The following is a 25,357-nucleotide window of genomic DNA, read 5'->3' on the forward strand; positions in this document are numbered from 1 at the left end:
CCACCTCCGCGGCAGTCCCGCCCCCGCGGCAGCCCCGCCCCGCGGCAGCCCCGCCTCGCGGCAGCCTCGTCTCGGTTTCGAGGCAAGGCAGAGGCCCAGGTCCCGGCCTCTCGCTCCCCCTGGCGGCCATCAGCGGAAGCACGTGCACCCAGACCCTGGCGTCTCCCAGTCAGACACACCCAAATGTGTCTCCGTCCCCCGGAGCCGCCGGTCAGCCCTCGCGTGTGGGGAAATGGAGGGGCAAGAACCACCCCCAGCCCCCCCGCCAATACGCACCCATTGAATTGATGCGGAGAGACAGAATAGTGCAGGGATCTGGCGTATGGCAAATTCAAGACATTTGGCAAAAAAAAAAAAAAAAAGCATGCAGAAAACCAGTGCAATTTATCAGTAACTGTTCAAAGGTTCTAGAAAACAGTGAAGAATACCTCTCGAAGGGGCTCCACAGAGTGATTAGGAGGACATTGAAATATCATTGTAGGGCTTCCCTGGTGGTGCAGTGGTTAAGAATTTGCCCGCCAATGCGGGGGACACGGGTTTGAGCCCTGGTCTGGGAGGATCCCACATGCTGCGGAGCAACTAAGCCCGTGTACCACAACTACTGAGCCTGCACTCTAGAGCCCTCAAGCCACAACTACTGAGCCTGCGTGCTACAACTGCTGAAGCCCGTGCTTCCCAACAAAAGAGGCCACCACAGTGAGAAGCCCGCGCACCGCAACAAAGAGTAGGCCCCGCTCGCTGCAACTAGAGAGAAAGCCCACGCGCAGCAACGAAGACCCAATACAGCCAAAAAATAATAAAATAAAATTAATTAACTTTTTTAAAAAAGGAATACCATTGTAGAATAAAAGAAGCGTCACTCCAGTATTTCCTTAATTACAGGGCTTAGGGTGTGTCGAGACTCCTAATGTATTTCTCCACATGCTTGGTCTCCTTCCGGTGTGTTTTAGGAGAAGTTTTTAAAAAGCATGATCTCTAAGAAAACGGAGTGTCAAATAAAAAAATAAAAAATAAATTTAAAAATCTAAAAAAAAAAAGGAAAACAGAGTCATACACACACACAATATTTATATCAATAGCCCATATTGGTCTATGAACTGTCCCTAAAATGATGTATTTGTCATCAATAGCAACAACAAGGGACTCAGGAGATAGTTTCACCAGGTTGATTGTTCATGTAAAATTTGTAGCACTGATATATTTGTATGTGTAGGCCCCACAAAACCTGGATCCACCCCTGACAAAGAGGCATTTTATGGTTTAAGTTATTTTAGTAACAGTCATTGAGGGAGGAGGTGACAAATCAGAATCCACCATCCAACAGAAAAGTCTGGAGCACAGGAAAGAAAGGTGCCTGTCCATGCTGAGGCTGGTCCACTTCCTTGACATCATTCACTTGCTCTGGGCCTCCCAGTCCATGGACCTCAGCCCTCAACAGGGATGGGTGCATGGGTGTCACCAGGTTATAGCATCATGGGCTGAAATCTTTGACAAGACAGTAGAGGATCATAGTGACAATCATTGCTGCCAACTGAAATGGAGGCAGACAACATTTTCACTGTTAGAGATTTTTTTGTTTGGCTTAGCAGTTTTTATACTTCCATTTGTTTCATCTTTTTCACATTCTGATTTATTTTTGAGCCTTTGTGCTCACTCTGAGTGCTGAGGCCCTGTGGGTTGGGATGTGACAGGTAGGCCCCCGTGCTACAGGGGAGACTCACTGCTCTCCCGGGTTCTCTTTCTCTCTACCTAAAAATCTGGAATTTCTACTCCTTCAGCCCAGCAAAGTCTTAGCTTCATGAAAGGAGAGGAGTAAATGAAGGAGCACCAAAAGATTCTGGCTGATATTCAAAATAGCCAGAAAGTACCACCCAGGAAGCAATGATCCAGACAGAGCAGAGTGTGTCAGGAATGTTGACCCCATAGGACTGGGAGGGCTGGGGGTCCTGGTGAGAGTTCAGGCACAAATGGCCACCAGGCCAGTGGGTGCAGGCGGCACTCAAGGGCCTCCTGCTTTTAGTATATGGGTCTTGGGTTATAATTTCCTTTCTTAACCTGGTGGCTGGTCCCAGCACTGTGGCTAAGACTGTTGTTCCCATTCTACTGAAAAGTTCATAAACAGCTTTCAGAGATTTTGTGTAATGTCTCAAGGGGAGACTGTAACAACTGCAAATGGGACTTTTTAAAGTATACGGGTTGATGGGGGAGATTTCCCCCTCTAGGAATTTCTACTACAGATGTATTCAAACACATATAGACCCAGGAGTTAACAAACCTTTTCTGGAAAGGGCCAGAGAATAAATATTTCTCAGTCATCACTCTGCTGTTGTAGCATACACAGCATGTAAATGAGCAACATGTAAATATATGTAAATGAGCAACATGTAAATATATGTAAATGAATGAGCGTGGCCACATCGCCAAAATGTTATTTACAAAAACAAAAACTAGGCTGTAGTTTTGCCAGCACTTGCTCTAAAGCCTAGTTTGAGTTGGCGAATGATTAGAAACAACCTAAATGCCCTTCCCAAGGGGACTGGTTAAATATGGCATGGTCCAACCATAGGAAGGTGTTACAGAGTGAATTGTGCCACCCCCCCTCACCCCCACGGAAATTCACATTGATCTACAATCCAGGGAGAGAGAGACCTCACCAGAAACCAACCCTGGCAGGTTGATTTTGGATTCCAGCCTCTAGAACTGTGAGAAAATAAATGTCAATTGTTTTAAGCCACCCAGACTGTGTTATTTCATTATGGTAGCCTGAGCTAAGATGAAGGAATATTCTGCAGCTGAGAAAATGAAGGCAGAAGTACCAAAGGTAATTTGGTATCAAAATGAGAAGAGCTCCAAGTGATGGTCTCTTAAGTGAAGAAATAAAGTACAGAGCCCTGTGTATGGACCGAATGAATATTTAAACAAACAGTGATCTATCCATACAATGTAATATTATTCAGTTGTAAAAAGGAATTAGGCTGTGACACACGCTACAACATGGATAAACCTTCAAAACATCATGCTGAATGAAAGGAACCAGACCCAAAAGGCCACGTATTATCTGATACTGTTTCTATGAAATGTCCAGAATAGGCAAATCCAAAGAGACAAAACAGATTTGTCATTGCGGGGGGCTGGGGGAGGAGGGAATGGGACTGACCGCTTTCTGGGGACAGGGTTTCCTTTTGGGGTGATGAAAATGTTTTGGAACTAGATAGGGTTGGGGTTGCCCAGCATGGTGAATGTCCTAAATGGCACAGAATTGTACACTTTAAAGTGGTTAATTTGATGTTATGTGAATTTCACCCTAATTTAAAAAAAAAAGAAATCTGCCACTGAGCTCCATAAAAGCAGAAACAGGTTTTTTATATAATTTTTATTGGGATATAGTTGATTTACAATGTTGTGATAGTTCCAGGTGTACAGCAAAGTGAATCAGTTATACATATACATATAGCCACTCTTTTTTAGATTCTTTTCCCATATAGGTCATTACAGATTATTGAGTAGAGTTCCCTGTGCTATACAGTAGGTCCTTATTAGTTATCTATTTTATATATAGTAGTGTGTATATATCAATCCCAATCTCCCAATTTATGCTTCTCCCCACCTCCCCCCCCATAACCATACGTTTGTAGATGTCTTCTACATCTGTGACTCTATTTCTTATAATAAGTTAATAAGTTCATGTGTACCATTATTTTTAGATTCCACATATAAACGATATCATATGATATGTCTTTCTCTGACTGACTTACTTCACTCAGTATGACAATCTCTAGATCCATCCATGTTGCTGCAAATGGCATTAGTTTGTTCTTTTTTATGGCTGAGTAATATTCTGTTGTATATATGTACTGCATCTTCTTCAGCCATTCATCTGTCAATGGACATTTAGGTTGCTTCCATGTCTTAGCTATTGTGAATAGTGCTGCAATGAACATTGGGGTGCGTGTATCTTTTCGAATTATGGTTTTCTCTGGTTATATGCCCAGGAGTGGGATGAAAGCAGAAACATTTTGATCTTCCCCAAACAATGATAGATAGATGGAACTTGTTGGGAATTCTTGAGGGAGGCCTTATGGTCAGGGGATTGGGCCCTAACATTTGGTTTGTTCAGATCCTAGTGTCCCCCCTCATTGGCCAAATGACTTAAGCCTTGGCACTCACATGACCAGGCCTCAGTTTCCTCACCTGCCAAACAGTGATAATGATAACATCTGCTTCCCAGAATCATTGTAAAGCTTTCCATGCAATGGGCAAGCCCTCAACCACTGATACCCAGAATTGTCATCTTTTGGAAACTGTGAATATCCTTTCAAGGCCCATTCTAGCCACAGGTTTATCTCCAGACTTAGAAAGGAACAGATCCTCAAAAAAGTCAAACATATACAATGGCCAAGACATGGAAGCAACCTAAATGTCCATCAACAGATGGATGGATAAAGAAAATGTGGTACATGTATACAGTGGAATGTTACTCAGCCATAAAAAGGAATGAAATAATGCCATTTGCAGCAACATGGATGGACCTAGAGATTATCATACTAAGTGAAGTCAGACAGAGAAAGACAAATATATATCACTTATATGTAGAATCTAAAGAAATGATACATATGAACTTATTTACAAAACAGAAACAGACTCACAGACATAGAAAACAAACTTATGGTCACCAAAGGGGAAAGGTGTGGGGAGGGATAAATTAGGAGTTTGGGATTAACATATACACACACACAAAAAAAATAATCAACAAGGACGGACTGTATAGCACAGGGAACTCTACTCAATATTCTTTTTTTTTTTTTAAATATTTATTTATTTATTTGGCTGCACCAGGACTTAGTTGCAGCACGCGGGATCTTGGTTGCCGCGTGCGGGATCTTCAAGACAGCGTGCAGGATCTTTTTTTTTTTTTTAAGGTTCTGGCATGTGGGATCTTTAGTTGTAGCATGTGGGATCTTTTTAGATGCAGCATGCAGGATCTAGTTTCCTGACCAGGGATCAAACCCGGGCCCCCTGCATTGGGAGTGTGGAGTCTTAACCAGTGGACCACCAGGGAAGTCCCTCTACTCAATATTCTGTAATAACCTGTATGGGAAAAGAATCTGAAAAAGAATGGATATATGTATATATACAACTGAATCACTTTGCTGTACACCTGAAACTAACACAACATTGTAAATCAACTATACTCCAATATGAAATTTTTAAAATTTATTTATTTATTTATTTATTTTTGGCTGCATGGGGTCTTCGTTGCTGCATGCAGGCTTTCTCTAGTTGCGGGGAGCCGGGGCTACTCTTCGTTGCAGTGCGAGGGCTTCTCATTGTGGTGGCTTCTCTTGTTGCAGAGCACGGGCTCTAGAACGCAGGCTCTGGAGCCCGCAAGCCACAACTACTGAGCCGCATGCCAAACTACTGAAGCCTGTGCACCTAGAGCCCATGCTCCGCAACAAGAGAAGCCACCAGAATGAGAAGCCCGTGTACCACAATGAGGAGTAGCCCCTGCTGGCGCAGCTAGAGAAAGCCCATGCACAGCAATGAATAAATAAATAAATAAAAAGTCAAACTTGGGACTTCCCTGGGGGTCCAGTGGTTAAGTCTCCACCCTTCCACTGCAGGGGGCACAGGTTCGATCCCTGGTTGGGGAATCAGGATCCTGAATGCCACACGGTGTAGCCAAAATAAATAAATAAATAAAATTTTAAAACTAAAAATAAAAAAGTTAAATGTAGAATTACTATATGGTCCAGCCATTCCACTCCTAGGGTATATACACCCAAAAGAATTGGAAGCAGGGTTTCAGATATTTGTACACCCATGTTCATAGCAGCACTATTCACAATAGCCAAAAGGTAGCAACAACCCAAGTGTCCATCAGTGGATGAATGAATATCAGAATGTGTATGTATACAGTGGAGTATTACTCAGCCTTAAAAAGGAAGGAAATTCTGACACATGCCACAACATAGGCGAACTCTGGAAATTTGCTGGGTGAAATAAGCAAGTGCATGAGTCAGCCAGGGCCGCCTTAGCAAAGTACCAACACACTTTTATTTTCTCCCAATTCTGGAGGCTAAAACTCTGAGATCAAGGTGTTGGCAGGGCTGATTCCCTCTGAAGCCTCTCTCCTTGGCTTGTGGCTGGCTGTCTTCTTCCTGTGTCCTCATACGGTCTTCCCTCTGTGTGTGTCCTCTTCTTATAAGGACACCAGTCATACTGGATCAGGGCCCACCCCAGTGACCTCATTTCGTCTTAATTATCTCTTTACAGGCTCTATCTCCAAATACAGTCACATTCTAAGATGCTGGGGATACAAACTTCAACATAAGAATTTGAAGACGCAACTCAGCCAGTCACAAAAAGACAAATACTATATGATTCTACTTACAGGGTGTCCCTAGAGTAAGCAAATTCCTAGACATAGAAAGTAGGATGGTGGGTGTCAGAGGCTGGGGGGAGGGGAGAATGGGGAGTTAGTGTTTAATGGGGACAGAGTTTCAGTCTGGGGTGATGAAAAAGTTCCGGAGATGGGTGTTGGGGATGGTTGCACAACAATGTGAATGTACTTCATGCCCCTGAACTGGACATTTAAAAATGGTTAGAAACGGTAAATTTTTTGTCGTGTGTATTTTACCACAGTAAAAAATAATAATAAAATAAATAAATGGAGCAGGAATAGAGGCCTCCTGGTGGGAAAGAGGGAAGTGAATGACGTCAACACACATTTCCTGCAGCTCCTGTGGAATTTCATCCCCTGCTGATCACCTTGGACAATGTAGTGGGTGGGATAGTGACCCCTCCCACCCCGAATTCAATTCATATGACCTGGAGCCTCGAATGTGACCTTATTTGAGGCTCATCGCAGATGTAACTAGTTAGGGATCTTGAGATAAAATCATTCTGGATTTAGGGTGGGTTTGGGCCCTAAACTCAATGGCTTAGGGTTGTAGTGCCCTCATTTAAAAAAAAAGAAAAAAAAAAGGGAGATTTGGACACAGACACAGAGAGGAGAACGCCACATGAAGACAAACTTGGAATGCCAGGAGCCACCAGAAGCTGGAGGAGGCAAGGAAGGACTCAGTCCCGGGAGGGAGTACGGCCCTGCTGATACCTTGATTTCACACTTCTGGCCTCCAGAAAGGTGCGAGAATACCTTTCTGTTGTTTTAAGCCATCAAGCTTATGTTAATTTATGGCAACCATAGGAAACTAACTGAAGCAGAAAACAGTGGGTAGCCGACAGCATGTATTTCAGCTGCCTGTGCCGGTGAGAAGCAAAAGGTTTGGGAAAAGGGTCCACGTCCAGGGTCCAGGGAGGGGTCCTTTTCTAAGAATAGGAATGCTGTTCAGATCTTGCTGGTGGCCTGGGCTTTACAAAAAAATTTAAACATTTTCAGTTGAACATCTCGATTCGGAGTTTCTCTTGGAAAATCCGGAGAGGTGACCATGCTGGAACTGCCCTCCACTCCTCCACGCCCCGCCCCGTGGCCACTTGCGGCTGAGCTGAGTAACTGCTCTCCCCTTCCTGGACGGGGCATAGGGTCAATTTCCAGTTTGCCGGCGTGCCTCCACCTCCCTCCAGCGACCTGCCGGTCAGGTAGGCATCTGAGTTGTGGCCCCTCAGCCAAGACAGCCACCTGACTGAGATATCCAAAGGGTGTCCCCGCAGGTAGGACCCGGCTGCAGCCGCTGGTAGAAAGAAAGGGTCAGAAAGGACTATGGTTACATATCTAAGTGTCTGGAATTCCTCTTCCTCGAGAGGAAATGGAGGGCGGGGTCCACCCACCATTAAGATCCTTCGAAACGCGACCGCTTTCCACCACTTTCCGGGTCCATCACCTGGCCTCGCTCACCTGGACCAGTGCAGTAGCCCCCTCCCTCGTCTCCGGGCTTCTCCCCTCCCCCCACCGTGTGTTTCCCCGACGGCCGCCAGAGGGCGCCTGTGAGCACCTGAGTCGTTTGGGTTCATCCTCTTTTTAGAACCACTCCCCCGTGGCTCCCACTTTACTCAGAGCAAAGCCAAGTCTTCCTCATGCCCTGCAAAGCGCTGCTGTGTCCTCAGAGCCCAGAAAAGTGCCTAGCACACAGTAGGTGCTCAATAAATGCTTCTTGAGCGAGCAAACTAATGCAATGACCAGCCTTCCACATCATCTGATTATTATGGCAAACCTTTTGCCTCACGATGAGAAATCATTGCCCAGCCAAGCTATTGGACATTCAACTGTGAGGCTGGAATTACTTTTATGCCCATTTTCTAGATGTGAAACCTGAGGCCAGAGGGGGGTGCCTGACCTCCACAAGCTCATCCAGGGAACAAATGGCAGATCTGGGATTTGAACCAAGTGTGTCTCTTCCTCATCATTTCACTTCGGTTATAATTTGAATTCCTCAAGTAGATTTGCTGACACGCCTTCCAGGCTATCATTCATTGTCTGACACACGTCTCCTCGTGGTTTGCTGGGTTCTATCCACCTGTCATTGTGTTGTTGGTTCTAGCAAGCCAGTCACCAGGAGACAGACCCACAGCCAAGCCAGCGTGCTGAGATTCAAGACTGAGGGTCATTCATGAGCCAGGCAGGGAAGTTAGGCAGCGACACAGCATTCTCACCCCACTTCTTTTTATTATCAGTCTCTGAGATCTTGCAGGACCCTGCTCTAGCCTGTACAGGCCAAGGGATATGTTTGTACCTTCTGTGAAGGACGCAAAGTCATTATGATCAGCATAGCTGTTGAATTTCGTCTAAAATGGAGGAAGATTTACTTGTGAACTTGAACTGCCAAGTTGCCCTGGAATGATTCAGCAGCTGATGGTGTCGATTCTGGAGCTGCCTCCTTGCACAACTCTAGGGGCCGCTGCTCCCATTAAAAGCGTATAAATGGCACCTCCTAGAGCTTTCTAGCACAGCAGTTCCCATCTTAGGGATACATACCATTCCTTGTGTCTGTGTCAGGCCTTCCCCCAGACACTGCCCTCTCATGGCAGTGAGTGGGGCTACCTTTTCTTCCTAACTGCGAAGGAAACAAGCCACAAAGCTTAAAGAACCCCCCACAAGAACACATCTCGCAGGAATTCCCTGGCGGCCTAGTGGCTGGGACTCCTCGCTTTCACTGCCAAGGGCCCGGTTTCCATCCCTGGTCAGGGAATTAAAGTCTCACAAGCTGCGTGGGGTGGAATGTAAATTGATACAGTCACTATGGAGAACAGTATGGAGGTTCTTTAGAAAACTAAAAATGGAATTACCATATGACCCAGCAATCCCACTGCTGGGCATATACCCAAAGAAAACCATAATTCAAAAAGACACATGTGGGCTTCCCTGGTGGCGCGGTGGTTGAGAATCTGCCTGCTAATGCAGGGGACACGGGTTCGAGCCCTGGTCTGGGAGGATCCCACATGCCGCGGAGCGGCTGGGCCCGTGCGCCACAACTACTGAGCCTGCGCGTCTGGAACCTGTGCTCCGCAACAAGAGAGACCGCGATAGTGAGAGCCCCGTGCACCGCCATGAAGAGTGGCCCCCGCTTGCCACAACTAGAGAAAGCCCTCGCACAGAAACAAAGACCCAACACAGCCATAAAATAAATAAATAAATAAATAATTTTAAAAAAAACAAAAACAAAAGTTCATTATTTGGTAATCACTTTAAATGGAGTATAACCTATAAAAATATTGAATCACTATGTCATACACCTGAAACTAATATAATATTGTAAATCGACTATACTTCAATATGAAAAGAAATACTTGGACTTCCCTTGTGGTCCAGAGGTTAAGAATCTGCCTTCCAATGCAGGGGACGTGGGTTCGATCCCTGGTCAGGAAACTAAGATCTCACATGCCACGGGGCAACTAAGCCCACGCACCGCAACTACTGAGCCCACACGCCACAACTAGAGAAGCCCGTGTGCCACAGTGAAGAGCTCGAGTGCTGTAATGAAAGATCCCACATATTGCAACGAAGATCCTGCCTGCTGCAACTAAGACCTGACGCAGCCAAATAAATTAAATTAAATTAAATTAAATTAAAATACTTAAAAAAATACCCCCCAAAATAAAATAAAATCAGTGAGAAACTTAAAAGAAATAAAAAATAAAAAATCTGGTAATGGGACTTCCCTGGTGGCGCAGTGGTTGACAGTCTGCCTGCCAATGCAGGGGACACGGGTTCGAGCCCTGGTCTGGGAAGATCCCACATGCCACAGAGCAACTAAGCCCGTGCGCCGCAACTACTGAGCCTGCGCACCTAGAGCCCGTGCTCCGCAACAAGAGAAGCCACAGCAATGAGAAGCCCGTGCACCGCAACGAAGAGTAGCCCCTGCTCGCCGCAACTAGAGAAAGCCCGCGTGCGGCAACAGAGACCCAATGCAGTCAAAAAATTAAAATAAGTAATTAATTAATTAATTTTAAAAAATATCTGGTAATGGCATCTGTTTTTTGCTCCAAACTCATTTGTGCTGTTTGACATTTAATTTATTTTAAAAATCTTTTTTTCATGAGGACATAGAACACAAATACAGAAAGCTCCATAAAGCACGTATGCTGGATATAATGAATCATGGCAAAGCAGACAACGTTGAATGTGTGTTTTGTGATTTTATATAAATAATGTAGCACTGAAGGTGTGATTTTTATAACTTGCTGGGAAGGCAGTGCGGTGTCATCCTTAAGAACATCCTTTCTCTGCTGTTGACTCACTGTGGGGCCCAAGGTTGTTGTGAGATTAAGTGGAGTAATATATCCCCGTTTTACAGATGAGGAAACTGAGGCACAAAGCTTGAAACAGTCCCACAGAGTCCGAAAGTGGTGGGAGCCAGAATTTGACCCCAGGGCCTCAGTCTTAACCACCACATAGATGTTTTGTAGTCTATCCATCTGCCCACAAACATACAGTCTTTCTTATCTTTTTTTTTTTGGCCACACCATGCGTGGCATGTGGGATCTTAGTTCCCTGATCAGGAATCAAACCCGGGTCCTTTGCAATGGAAGCATGGAATCTTAACTACTGGACCACCAGGGAAGTCCCCAGTCTTTCTTGTCTTAAAGTACAGAATCCACCATGGCCTTGGAGGGTCAATGGTGGGGAAAACCCACATAGAAAACTCCTGTCATGTTGCCAAGAGGACACAGCAGTTTCCAAAGTCGTGCGTTCAGAACAATCCCAATTTTTGAAAAATTCGCACAGATAACTGTTCTGTAGAGAAAAATGACCAGAAGGAAATTCACAAAAATGCCAGCATTGGTGGGCTTTTGGGCAACTTTTTTTTTTCTTATGTAGTCTTTTCTGAAAAATGTTCACAAATGGTCTAGCGTGAACATGGATTCCTTTGGCATGCAGAAGAAATTGTTCAGAAAATGGAGGGATGTTTTGATTGTTTCTAAAACGTGCCTGGTGGGGGGTGGGTAGTGGCACTGGAGAACAGGCGGCCTCTTCGGCCGAGGCCTCTGCATTCCTGGGAGGGTTTTCTCACCATCTCAGCGGATGCTCCTTGCTGAGCCTGGCGGGGATGTTGGAAACCACGACTTCATCTTGGACCATGCGAGAGAGAGATGATCTGCAGAAACAAAAAACAGCTCTGACCCGAAACTTAGCCAGGACCTCAGGGGTCATGGAAAACAGTCCCGCCCAGCACAGGAATTTCCTTTTCAGTCTGGGTTCAGACTGTTTTCTGTAGTTCTCTCTTCAAAGATCTGAGAGAGTTGGTGTAGACATTTCCCATAGCCCTTACTCCATGCCAGGTGCTTGACAAATGGTCTGGATTCTTCCCTCCCCTCCTTGGAGGTAGGTGCTCTTACTACACCCATTTTACAGATAAGAAACCAGAGGCACAGTGGCAGAAGCCTTGTGCCCCAGCCCACACAGCTGAGATGTGAAGGCCTGTCTCCTGAGTCCAAAGTCAAGCCTCCTTTCTAATGGGTGGCATCTCCCCACTCTCTAATTCATTCAATTTTTTATTCAACGAGCATCCATTGAGCACCCAGTATATGCCCACCATTGTGCCAAACGAGACAGACGCAGTCCCTATCATCCCAAACTCAGATATTTTGGGGACCCAGACGTGTAAACAGACAATTACAACATTGGACCTGGCTTCTTTCTTTCTTTTTTTTTTTTTTTGGCCATGCCGCGCGGCTCAAACCTGGGCCCCCAGCAGTGGAAGCACAGAGTCCTAACCACTGGATCACCAGGAAATTCCCTGGACCTGGCTTCTCTCTGAGAACATCGGGTGACGGGGATATCACTACCTGACAGAGCAACTTGGTCAGTTATTGGTGGACGCCGGTCTGACCCCCTTATTCCTTGGGCCAGGAAGCTCTCAGGCTTCCATGAGGCAAAGGAGACTCTGAGCCCACAGCTGTCTCCTTTGGAAGCCCAGCCTTACATCTGCATCCTCACCTCCTGTTTCTGGGCCTGGCTTTCAGAGTCTGCCAGGGGTAGCCTCTGGCCCCTCATCTGCAGCCCTTCTAACACCTAAAGACCCAACAGGCATCCCTTGACACCTTTTGTGTGTTTAATATGGGCAGGTGTGACTATTGGCACCAATTATTTCAAAACAAAATGAAGTCTGGCCATTTTTCATCACAAAAATAGTCTGTGCTTATGATGCCACTTATATAAAATATCTAGGGGTGGGGGAGGGAAGGATTGGGAGTTTGGGATAAGCAGGTGCAAACTATTATATATAGGATGGATAAACAACAAGGTCCCACTGTATAGCACAGGGAAGTGTAGTCAATATCCTGTGATAAACTGTAATGGAAAAGAACATGAAAAAGAATGTATATATGTGTATAACTGAATCACTTTGCTGTATACCAGAAATTAACGCAACATTGTAAATCAACTGCACTTGAATAAAATAAATTTTGAAAAAAGAAAGAAGGAAACTAATAAGGACCTGCTATATAGCACAGGGAACTCCACTCAGTACTCTGTAATGGCCTTTATGGGAAAAGAATCTGAAAAAGAGGGGATATATGTATACGTATAGCTGATTCATTTTGCTGTACACCAGAAACTAACACAAAATTATAAATCAATTATACTCCAATAAAAATTAAAAAAAAAAAAAAGAGAGAGAAACACCTAGAATAGGCAAGCTGACAGAGACAGAAGAGAGAGAATAAAAGTTACCAGGGGTGGTATCAGGGAAGTTATTCCTAATGGGTGCAGAATGTCTGCTTGGGGCGATAAAAAATTTTGGAATTAAATAGTGGTGATGGTCGCATGACATTGTGAATGTAATTAACACCACTGAACTGTACACTTAAAAATAGTTAAAATGGCAAATTTTGTGTTATATGTATCCTACCACAATTTAAAAAGAGCATAAAAAAATAACCTATGCTTAGTGTAAAAACATCCAAACATTGTAAAAATTGATAGCCACCTAGAAAAAGAGAGTCCCCCCCACTTATTTTTTTGGCAGTGAAGGTGCTTCTAATCACTGGACCTCCAGGGAAGTCCCAAAAGAGTTCCTTTTAATCCCATATATTCCTCCAAATTTTTCTACCTTATATTAACCTTAGTAACATTATTTTAAATAATCTAGGTCCTCTCCATGCCCCTACTCCCCACAGTTGCAAGGATTGCTGTCTGCTTTGTTCACTGGATGTCTTCAGTGCCTGGTACACAGTAGGAGCTCAATAAAGACCCATCAACTCTTTATTCAAGCTTCAGTGAAATGAGAAAACCCTTGTGTCTGGGGTCTAAAGATCTGGGTGCCAGACCTGGCACTGCCCCTCACTGACTGTGGGATCCTGATCCATGCTTGGCCTCAGTATATCTGAGTCTTATCTGCAAAATGGGCTCATGGAGAGTTTTCACGTGAGGATGTGGAGGAATAGATGCCCTCATACACTGCTGGTGGGAATGTACAATGGGGCAGCCACTTTGGAAAACAGTTTGGCAGTTCCTCAAAAGGTTAAACACAGAATTACCATCTGACCTATTTAGATATGCACCCAAGAGACATGAAAACATATGTCCACATGAGTACTTTACTGACTTTTCCTTTCTGGGGGAGGGCCACTTCTCGCAACTTGTGGGATTTTAGTTCCCCGGACCAGGGATCGAACCTGGGCCCTCGGCAGTGAGAGCTCGGAGTCCTAACCACACACAAGTACCTTGTACTCAGATATTCAGAGAAGCGTTCATTATTCACAATAGCCAAATGGTGGAAACAACCCAAAAGTTCATCCACTGATGAATGGATGAACAAATTGGGGTATATCTATACAATGAAATATTTATTATTCAGCCACATAAGGAATGAAGTTTCGACACACGCTACAACAAGGATGGACCTTGAAAACATTATGCTAAGTGAAAGAAGCCAGGTGCAAAAGGCCACATGTTATTTTATTCCAGTCATAGGAAGTCCAAGATAGTAGGTTAGTGGTTGCACAGGGCTCAAGGGATGGGGACAGGGGACAGGAGACAAGAGGGTGAGAGCTAAGGGTACAGGAGTTTTTGAGTAATGAAAATATTTTACAACTGACCATGATGAAGTTTGCACATATCTGTGAAAATACTAAAAACCACTGGAGTACCCTTTACATGGGGCATTGTGTGGTATGTGAATTATATCTCAATAAAGCTATTTTTAAATTTATTTTTTAAATTTATTGAGGTATAATTGATTTACAAAGTTGTGTTAGCTTCAGGTGTACAGCAAAGTGATTCAGTTATATATATATATTCTTTTTCAGATTCTTTTCCCTTATAGGGTATTACAAAATACTGAGTATAGTTCCCTGTGCTATACAGTAGCTCCTTACTGGTTATCTGTTTTATATACAGTAGTGTATTTGTTTTTTTTAAATTTTTATTGGAGTATAGTTGATTTACAATGTTGTGTTAGTTTCAGGTGTACAGCAAAGTGAATCAGTTATACATACACATATATCTACTCAGTAGTGTGTATATGTTAATCCCAAACTCCTAATTTATCCCTCCCCCACAGTAAAGCTACTTATTGATTTATTTATTTATTTGGCTGCTCCAGGTCTTAGTTGCGGCATGCAGGTACTAGTTCCCTGACCAGGGATCGAACCCAGGCACCCTGCATTGGGAGCATGGAGTCTTGACCACTGGACCACCAGGGAAGTCCCAAAGCTATTTTTTTTTTAAAGTATAGTTTTTGCTTCTGAGCTGGAGGTAAGGAGAAACTGCAGGCTGAGGGTAGCCCGAGGTCAGCTGTCCATTCACGGGAGTAAATACGAAAGATTAAGGAGACAGAAGATGCCCACAGCTCAGCCCGAAAGGCTGAGGTCAGGTCAGCCCATCCCTGAACTAGTAACTGTTTCCTCTGTGGCCTTAAAGAAAACAGGCTGAGACCTTGCTTTGTGGCTTGAACCCTTGGAGTAGGTTCTTGTCATGGGCCCTTCCCTCTCACGTCGGAAGTTTTTCCTCATGGGTTTCTGGAGCAAGCACAGTGGCTTCTGTCGCTCTGAGGTCTGGCCCTGCCGCCCTGGAGACCACCGCCTCTCCTGTCTGCATCGCTCCAGGTGTCCTGGTAATCCCAGTCCTCTGAGATTCTCTTCTTTACCTGTGGCACCTCTGTACCCTGGGGTGGCTTTGTCTTAACTGGGCCTCTTTTTAACTTAACAACGTCTTTAAAGACCCTATCTCTGATGGACACATACACACTACTATATATAAAATAGATAATTAATAAGAACCTTCTGTATAGCACAGGGAACTCTACTCAATACTCTGCAATGACCTATATGGGAAGAGAATCTAAAGAAGAGTGGATGTATGTATATGTGTAACTGAATCACTTTGCTGTACAGCAGAAACTAACACAACATTGTAAATCAACTATACTCCAATAAAAATTAATTAAAAAAAAAAACACAACACCCTGTCTCCAAATGCAGTCCCATTCTGAGGTCCTGGGAAGTAGGGCTTCAACATATGAATTTTGGAGGGAATTCCCTGGTGGTCCAGTGGTTAGGACTCTGCGCTTTCAGTGCTGAGGGTGCCAGTTCAATCCCTGGTCGGGGAACTAAGATCCCGCCAGTCACGCTGAGCAGCCAAAAGAAAAAAGAAAAAAAAAAGGATGAATCTCAAAGAAAAAAAAAAAATCTCTATACTCAGTCAAATAAACGCCACCCGGTTTCCTGAATGTCTCTCCTCTGGGCCTCTGTTCATGCCGTTCCCATGGCCTGGAAGGCTCTTCACCTGCCGGACTCCAGCACAGCCTGTAAGTCTAAGCTCAGATGCCCCCTCCTCCGAGAAGCCCTCCGGCTGGGTCAAACATTGCATCAGGGCCCCCTCAGTGCCTCAGTGCCTGGGATTCCCCCCACGACAGCTCTGATTACTGGGTCACCATCATCATCCGCTGTCCTGCCAGTGAGCTCTAAAACTCCGAAACAATCCCTCAAATTCCCTCATGCTGGCCTTTTGTAGTCAGCCCCAGGCAAATACTGATCTGCTCTCTCATGCTAGAGATCTGTTTTCTGAGAATGCTATATATTTGGAATCATACGACATGCAGCCTTTTGAGCCTGGCCTCTTTCACTGCAACATGAAACATTTGGGCGTAAAGCTTTGCTGCCTGTTTCAGTAGTTTGTTCCTTTTTGTTGCTGAAGAATATTCCATTGTACGAATGGACCCCAGTTTGTTTTATATTCGCCCATTGAAGGACAATTGAGTGTTTCCAGCTATTTGTGATTATGAATAGAACTACTGTAAATAATCACGTACAGGTTTTGTTTTGGTTTTTTTTTTTTAATTAATTAATTAATTAATTTTATTTTTGGCTGTGTTGGGTCTTCGTTTCTGTGCGAGGGCTTTCTCTAGTTGCGGCAAGCGGGGGCCACTCTTCATCGTGGTGCGCGGGCCTCTCACTATCGCGGACTCTCTTGTTGCGGAGCACAGGCTCCAGACGCGCAGGCTCAGTGGTTGTGGCTCACGGGCCCAGTTGCTCCGCGGCATGTGGGATCTTCCCAGACCAGGGCTCAAACCCGTGTCCCCTGCATTGGCAGGCAGATTCTCAACCACTGCGCCACCAGGGAAGCCCACGTACAGGTTTTTACGTGAACATAAATTTTCATTTCTAAATTCACAGCAGTGGGATTGCTGGGCCGTACAGTGGTTGCATGTTTAGTGTTTTAAGAACCACCAAACTGTTTTCCAGAGTGGCTCACCATTTTGCATTCCCACTATCCCCAGCCAGGTTTCTTGGCCTCCTTAATCAATAGAAATTGATAAGAGGCCAGACAAGAAATTCAGGCAAGGCTTTATTGGGGCCCCTGTTGCAGCAGGAGGGAGCAAAAACAAGTAACAGTTTCCCTTGCTCACTCTGCAAGCCAGCGCAAGCCGGTTCCTTATATGGGGTGGGGGTGAGGGTGAGGGTGGGTCCAGGGGTCAGGCTGGAGGGGTGGCTTAGGCGGTCTGTCCACACCCATGGTGGTGCTGTGTGGGTTTTTGGTCTTTTTGTATCTTGTCCATAATTTGCCCCAACTGCCCATGCATGCAGTTATTTTTAGTGCCTTATAGTTTCTTTGTATTTTGTTGCTGGAGGAGGCGTTTGTCCAGGTGCAAGCAAGGCAGCAAAGCGTCCCAGGTCCCAGCCTGTCTCACCACCAGCAGCATCTGAGAGGCCCAGTTTCTCTGCATCCTCATCTGCACTTGGTATTGTCGGTATTTTTAGTTTAGCCGTTCTAATAAGCGTGAAACGAGTCTTTTAAGGCTGGCATCATAGCCAAGGTGCAGGATTTGAACCCGAGCATCGGAGCATGTAACCACTGCAAGGTGCAGTGGTAAAGATACAGGAAGTTGCTGGCCTGAGAAAACTTGTTCCATCTAGAAGATAGAGTTTTGTGGAAATCATTGCCGCCTGCTCCAAAAAGTTGTGCTAAGGAGGAAATGCCACAGGGTGGAGGGCAGGGCTTTTCATGCAAGAGGTGGCTCTGGGTTCAAGTCCTAACTCCACCGCTTCTCAGCTGGGTCGCCGGAATCTTTCTGAGCCTAGTTGGCTCATCTGGTGAATGTGCCTCAGAGGTTCCATCTCACAGAGGCAAGGTGTCCCCCGGAGCCCTGGTCGGTCGGTGAGAAAGTTCTTGCAACGTGTGCCCCAACTCCTTACAGTCAACTCACACTTGTGCTTCAATGGTGGAACAGGTGACACAGGGAACTCGAGAGGAGAAAAAGTCATTGTAGGGGCCAGTCCGGACAGGAGAATCAGATCTTCCTGAAACAAACCAGAGGGTGCCCCTGCCTTGCTCTGCACCCCTCCAGGGCTCCTCACTGGGAGGTCCTGCCGGACCTGATCCCACAAACTCACCACCCTTGGGTCTCATCCTCTCCTCCCTCCCCTCCACACGGGTGACTTCTAATTCTCCTCTCCATCTTTGCCTTGCTGGTCCCTCTGCCTAGAACTCCCTCCCTCCCCAACTGAGCCTGAACTTCAGGTCTCAGCACTGACATTACCTCCTTCCCATGCCTGGCATACAGCAGGCGCTCAATAAATGCTGCTGGAGTGAATGAATGAGGTGGGAAAAGGAAGGGGGAGCAGTCTTATGGGGCAGATGAGGGAGTCTGTAGACCACAGGGAGGAGCATGGCTCCTTCCTGCAGCAATGGGGAGCCACAGCAGGCTTTAGGCAGGGAAAGGAATGTTGTAGGGGGACCTTTTTGTGCTGTGGGCCCTTATCAGTGGAAGTTTGTAAGTGCCTAAAATAAAACCCCTCAGATGGTAAAGGAAACCCATTACAAACCCATTACATGGGATACAGTTATCAAAATATGCTTTAATTGTGATGGAATTTGTACATCTTTCCTCGCACTTAAATAGCGAGGCCCGGTAGCAGCTCTAATGACTGTTAACGTTAGAAGCAGGGGCAGGCGTGAGTGATGCAAGTTTTTCCCTCCAAATTCACGGACCCCCCTGACTTCTATTTGTGGACCCCTTGGGTGTCTGGGACCCCTGGAGAAAAATTCCCAGACGTTGGAATGTGACAAGAGCACTGGAAATGAGCACACTGGACACAAGTGTCACCAGGAGGGATAAGAAGTGATTACCGGGGACGATGGACTAGCATCCACACAGACAAGCGTCTGGCGGCTCGGCCATCTGTTCAAAGAAAAACAGGAAGCCTGTGGCCTGCCCCTCTGGCCTCTCTGGGCCCAGCCTTTGTCTTTGTGACTTAAACTCCCAAAGGCAGGCCTGGACACCCTGAGCCGGCTCCCAGCTTCCTCCCACGGCTCCGGAAGCGGCAGGAAAAACAATCGGACAAGGCAGCATCTCCCGGGTTCTGTGCTCTCCTGACAACATCTCATGGGCACCGAACATGGGCCCACGGGGTCGGCTCTGAAAGTAACATCCCCATTTCACAGGTGAGGAAACTGAGGTCCAGAGAGCCCCACCCCCACCCCATCCAGGTCACTTAGCCTGGCTGTGGCCAAGCCAGGGTTGGAATCCAGGTCTTTTTGGACTCCAAGCCCTGCCTGTGATCATTCCTACTCTGAACTCACCACCTGGACCAGTGCAGTTCCTCCTCCCAGATCCGCAAGCTGTTGCCATCAGACCCCACAGGCTGTTCTCCCATACCAGCCAGAGGAGGCCAAAGTCCCCACCAATCTCAGCCTCTGTTTGAGCAGCTGCCGTGGTCACCCCAGCCCCGCCTGGCTGAGTCAGGCCTGGTCGTACCCTGGAGAGGAACTGCCTTGTCAATCAAGTCTGGCAGGCACCATGGTGGGCAGGTAGCTGGAGCAGGACCTTTATTTGGAGGGTTCTTTGAAGAAGTTTTTCCACTAAGACAGGGCTCATAGCTCCCACTGGCTCCTGTGTGGAATCAGCTCCCACAAGGGCCTTGAGCTTAGTGCTGACCACACCCCTCACTGAGCAGATGAGGAAACAGAGGCTCAGAGAGGTTGAGAGATTGGGTCACACAGCCTGGCCTGGATTGGGATCCAACTGGTATTTATTTTATTTTATTTTATTATTTTATTTTTTATTTTTGGCCGTGCCGAGCGTCACATGGGATCTTAATTCCCCGGCCAGGGATCGAACCCGTGCCCCCTGCATTGGAAGCGCAGAGTCTTAACCACTAGACCACCAGGGAAGTCCCCCAACTAGTATTTATTTATTTATTTATTTATTTATTTATTTATTTATTTGGCTGCATTGGGTCTTAGTTACGGCACACAGGATCATTGTTGTGGCATGTGGGATCTTTCGTTGCAGCGTGAGGGCTTCTCTCTAGCTGTGGCGGGTGGGCTCCGGAGCACGTGGGCTCAGTAGTTGCAGCATGTGGGCCCTCTAGTTGTGGCCCACAGGCTTAGTTGCCCCGCGGCATGTGGGATCTTAGTTCTCCGACCAGAGATTGAACTCACGTCCCCTGCATTGGAAGGCGGATTCTTAACCACTGGACCACCAGGGAAGTCCCCCAACTGGTATTTAGTTTGGAGTCAGGCTCCCTGGGCCACAGATCTGCAATGATACATCTGACACTGATTCATTGGGTAAAATGGCACAAGTCACTCTGCATCTCTGAGCCTCAGTTTCCTCATCTGTACAAGGGGTATGGTGATGGCACCCACATGTGAGAAGGAGAACAGCATGTACAAAGGCCCTGAGGTGGAGTTGCGCCCTAGTGTTTAGAGCCACATGGAAGAGGTGGGCAGCTGGAGTGGAGTGATTAAGGGAGACAGTGGGAGGAGGGGATGGCAGGAAGGTGACAAGGTCAGATCATGCAGGGCCTTGTGGGCCACAGTGAGGACTTTGGCTTTTACTCTGAATGAGGTGGGAGCCATGAAGGATTCTAAGCAGAGGAGGAACCTGATCTGATTCGGGTGTTCCCAGGCTCCTTCTGACCATCGAGGGGAAAACAAACTGTGAGGGGTGAGGGCGGGAGCTGGGAGACCAGGTATGTTGGGGGCTGGACTGGAAAGAGGCAAAGAGGAGTGGAGAAACCTGCCAGTCTTTGCTCATCTTCACATTTCCTGCCCAGCAGCTACCAGCAGCCTGAAAGGCGAGGCAAGGACTTTAGCCTGGGAGGCCGCCGGTTGCAGCGAGAGTGACCCGGGGTGGGGCACACCAGGGAGTGATGAGCAGGGTTACACCTGGCATCTCCCAGGCCAAAGTGGCTGGACCACTTGGGAAGGTGCGTGGGCTGCTGACACACGTGTGACATGTCACATGCCAGGCTGGGAGCCACCCTCCTGTGCCCTCAGGAGCCTGGGGCCCCACAGTCCAGGCCTCCCTCCTGTGGGCTCAGGATCTGACACTGATCCACTGGGCAACTGGGGCGAGTCACTCTGCTTCTCTGGGCCTCAGTTTTCTTTCTTTCTTTTTTTTTTTTTTTAAAGATTTTTTTGGTGTGGACCATTTTTAAAGTCTTTATTGAATTTGTTACAATATATATTTTTAAATTTTTATTTATTTTTATTTTTGGCTGTGTTGGGTCTTCGTTGCTGTGCACGGGCTTTCTCTAGTTGTGGTGAGCGGGGGCAACTCTTCATTGCGGTGCATGGGCTTCTCATTGCGGTGGCTTCTCTTGTTGCGGAGCACGGGCTCTAGGCACGCAGGCTTCAGTAGTTGTGGCACGCGGGCTCAGGAGTTGTGGCTCATGGGCTCTAGAGCGCAGCCTCAATAGTTGTGGTGCATGGGCTTAGTTAGTCCACGGTGTGTGGGAGTTTCCCAGACCAGGGCCCGGCCGTGTCTCCTGCATTGGCAGGCGGATTCTTAACCACTGCGCCACCAGGGAAGTCCAAATTTGTTACAATATTGCTTCTGTTTTATGTTTTGGTTTTTTGGCTGAGGCATGTGGGATTGTAGCTCCCTGACCAGGGATCGAACCCTCACCCCCTGCATTGGAAGGCGAAGTTGTAACCACTGGACCACCAGGGAAGTCCTGGGCCTCCGTTTCCTCATCTGTAAAATGGGGGGATAATGACAGCACCCATACACAGGAATGGGAACAGCACATGCAAAGGCCCTGAGGTAGAGCTGAGCCCTAGCATTATTCAGCCCCTAGTTCCTAGGACCTTTTCTAACCAGGGCTAGAAGGGCCATCAGGAGGAGGCGCCTGGGCATGCAAAGCCTGGGAGGTGAGCAAGAAGTTGGCATATGCAGATGCTGAGTGGGGGCTGGAGAATCCACTAAGACTGCTGCCTTGGGGCTGGGAGAGGAACCATAGGGGAGAGATTTGAGACCACATACTGGCCAAGACATCCGCACATCCTCCTTCCACTGGAGGCGGCTGGGCCGGTCCAGCCTCCCAGACTGGCTCACTCAGGTCCCACCACCGGGTCCTGTGTCACATCTCCTAGCGCCTCGGAGCCCAACTGGACTCCTCTGCCCTCACCCCAGACTAGGGCACATCCCATGGAGACCCCTAGGTAAGCGCCCGAACATCCCTGTGCCTCAGTTTACTCATCTGTAAAATGGCGGAAAGGATAGGTCCTCCAACACATCAGAACTACAGGGCCGTGCTTAATAAACGCTCAAGATTATAATTATTATGGTGATTATAGTGATTGCTAGCCAGAGGGCAGAAAGAGCATCCCCTGGGAGGAAGTCCGAGGCCCCCAGCCTCAGTCCCGTGTCGTCTCCTCCCCTGCCCCCCTCAGTTTCCCCAGCCCAGCCTCGAGGGCGCAAAGGCGGCCGGGGGACCCGCGCCCCCTCCGGCCGGCAGGGGCAGCACGGAGCGGTCCGGGACACCCGGAAGGGCCCCGCCCCCGGCCCCGCCCAGCCCGGGCTGCCCAGAACCGGGAGGCGGCGGCGGCGGCGGCGGCGGCGGCGGCGGCGGCGGCGGCGGCGGCCACGGCGGGGACGGTGCGCGCGGCTGCAGCGGCGGGGCCGGCGGCTGGACGCGCGGAGCGCCATGGCGGCAGCCGAGCGCCGCGCCTTCGCGCACAAGATCAACAGGTAGTTAGTGCGGCCGCCGGGCCCCCTCCCGGGCCGCCCCCACGTGTCCGAGCCCCGCCCCGGGGCGGCCCGGCCCTCCCTCGCCTGGGCGCCCCCCATTCAAGCCCCTTCCGCCTTGGCCAGCTCCGGCCCACTTCCTCCGGCCGGGGGCGCAGGCGTGGGGAGGTGGGGAGGTGGGGAGGGCGGGGGGGGGGTTCCGGGCTGGGGGTCGCGGTGGGGCTGCGGGCGCGGTGGTGGCTGAGGTCCTCCCTTGGAACCGGTGGGACGCGTGGGGGCGTGCCCGGGGGGCCTTCCTGGAGGAGGCGGCGCGGGGAAAGCGCTGCCCGGCGCCCTCCGCACCTCCTACCCATCTCCTGGCCCTTCCCCCGGCCCCCAAGCTCCCCAAGCGTGGGAGTTGGGGGGCTCTTTCTGTCCCATCCTCTGGGCCTGGTGTGGGGCAGGGGCGCATCAGACGCCGAGATTTGGGAACAGGGATGGTGCTCCTGTTGGCCTTTGAACCCCCTCGGGAAGTTTCCCGTGATCTTCTCCCCGCGAGGGTCCCGTGCCCAGCTGTCTGGGGGGCAGGGGACAGCTGTGAATGTCCCCCCGCCCCCAGCCCTGCTTCAGGCTCTCCCATCACCGGCTGGACGCGCTGGAGATGGATGGTGATTGAATGGAAGGAGTGGGGGCGGGGGACAGAACCAGCTGGTGGGCAGACGGGGGGGAGGGGACAGGCGCCAGGCGCTGGGGGATCCATTTCCGTGGCCACTGGAGATTGTAAGAGATTGGCCAGGGAGGGGGATGTCAGACTCTCTGGGGCTGAAGAGCCTTTCACCCATTCGGGTCTTTGCCTCCAATAGTGGGTTCGGAATCTGCTGGGGGTGGGGTGGGGGGTGTGTTTCTCTCGCAGTGGCGGGGTGGGGGGCGGGCAGGGACCTCCCCTGATCACCCCCAGGTGAAAGAGTCAGCCCTGCCCTGACGGAGACACAAGAAAAGATCCCACCCTTGGGGGCAGATACAGTGGGGGAGGCAGAGGAGAAGCAGGATAAAGTAGATTATATGTTAGTGGTAAGTGGTATCAGGACATAACAAGGCAGAGAAGGGAGATGGAGAATGTGAGGACTATTTGAGTTCTGGGAGGCGGGTCAGGAAGGCCTGGAGGAGAAGGTGGCATTTAAACAAAGATCTGATGGAGGTGAGGGAGGGGTCCATGCCCAGACATGGGGGAAGAGCAGTCCAAACACAGGGAAGGGCAAGTGCAAAGGCCCAGGGGCAGGAACAGATGTTCACAGAGCATCTGAGGAAGCCAGTCAGGCTGGAGCAGAGTCAGGAGGGGGGCAGTGGGAGCAGGTTGTGCAGGGCTTGCGGGTTGTGGGGAGGAGTTTAACTTTTACCCTGAGTGAGGTGGGGGCCATGAAGAGTTTGGAACAGAGGAGGGACGTCGTGACCTGGTGTCTGGGGCATAGTGGTTGGGCAATTTTTATGTTCTGTTATCTCTGTGTCTCTGAATCGTTCCTCTCTCTTGGACCTTTGGTGTTTCTGAGCTCGGGGAGGTTATTGCCGTCTGTTTTTTTGCCTCTCAGTCCCTATGTCCTTGGGTCCTGGCGTCCACTCAAGTGAGAAAGAGAGGCCCTGGGTTTCGCCCTGGGGAATGGATACTCTATAGAGTTCAGGGTAAGAAAAGCGGAGAAAGATCCTGGGACCCCAGTGAACCACAAGCAAATGGCTCAAGTCTTCCAGCCACCCTCTGACAAGGTCTCCTGAGCAGACTAGTGGGCACCCAGGTACCTACATGCTCAGACCTAGGCCTATATTCATCTGCTTGTTCATTCAATTATTCATTCCACAAATGCCATATTAATCTAAATATTAGACAGTCCCCCAGTTTCCTAATGAACAGGTTCATTTAAAACAAAGATTTGGGGGGACAACTTAAAAATACAAACTCGGGAATTCCCTGGTGGTCCAGTGGTTAGGACTCGGCGCTTTCACTGCAGGGGCCCGGGTTCGATCCCTGGTCGGGGAACTGAGATCCTGCAAGCCGTGAGGCATGGCCAAAAGGAACAACAACAAACAAACTCTTATGAATGTACACAACATGCACAAATATTATGGTATGCAACATAATGTTCTTTTTTTTTTTTTTCACTTGTACTCTTTAAAATAAAGTCCAATCTGGAATGGTGATAATGACCAGCACTTTTTTGTTTTTTGGCTGCGTGGCTTGGCTTGGCTTGGCTTGCAGGATCTTAGTTCCCCGACCAGGGATCGAACCCCTGCCCCCTGCAGTGGAAGCCTGGAGTCCTAACCACTGGACCGCCAGGGAATTCCCATGACCAGCACTTCTAATGTGCTTATCGCATGCTGGTCCCCATCTGAGGTGTCACTAATTGTCACCAGAGCCCGTTGACATTGGTATAACTATTGAAACCAAAACCCAAAGTGGTTAGGTCACTCTCAAGGGTGTCTTGGGGGGAAGTGAGCCCAAGAGTGTGTGG

At 48.3% G+C, this 25,357-nt stretch overlaps 1 protein-coding gene across 7 annotated transcripts in view; it reads left to right on the forward strand.

Moving 5' to 3' along the window:
• Positions 1 to 22,798: 22,798 nt before the first annotated feature.
• DOCK6 (dedicator of cytokinesis 6) overlaps positions 22,799 to 25,357 on the forward strand; it is a 42,213-nt gene continuing 39,654 nt past the window's right edge. For all 7 annotated transcript variants that reach the window (XR_011073230.1, XR_011073231.1, XR_011073232.1 and 4 more), the window contains exon 1: positions 22,799 to 22,880. Coding sequence is in view for 4 of the 7 variants with exons in the window: in XM_068536941.1 (XP_068393042.1) it covers positions 22,837 to 22,880 (44 nt within the window). In the remaining 3 variants the exon portion in view is untranslated. The remainder of the gene's footprint in view (positions 22,881 to 25,357) is intronic.

The sequence above is a fragment of the Eschrichtius robustus genome, chromosome 2 (assembly GCF_028021215.1).
Source record: "Eschrichtius robustus isolate mEscRob2 chromosome 2, mEscRob2.pri, whole genome shotgun sequence".
NCBI classification, from domain to species: Eukaryota; Metazoa; Chordata; class Mammalia; order Artiodactyla; family Eschrichtiidae; genus Eschrichtius; species Eschrichtius robustus.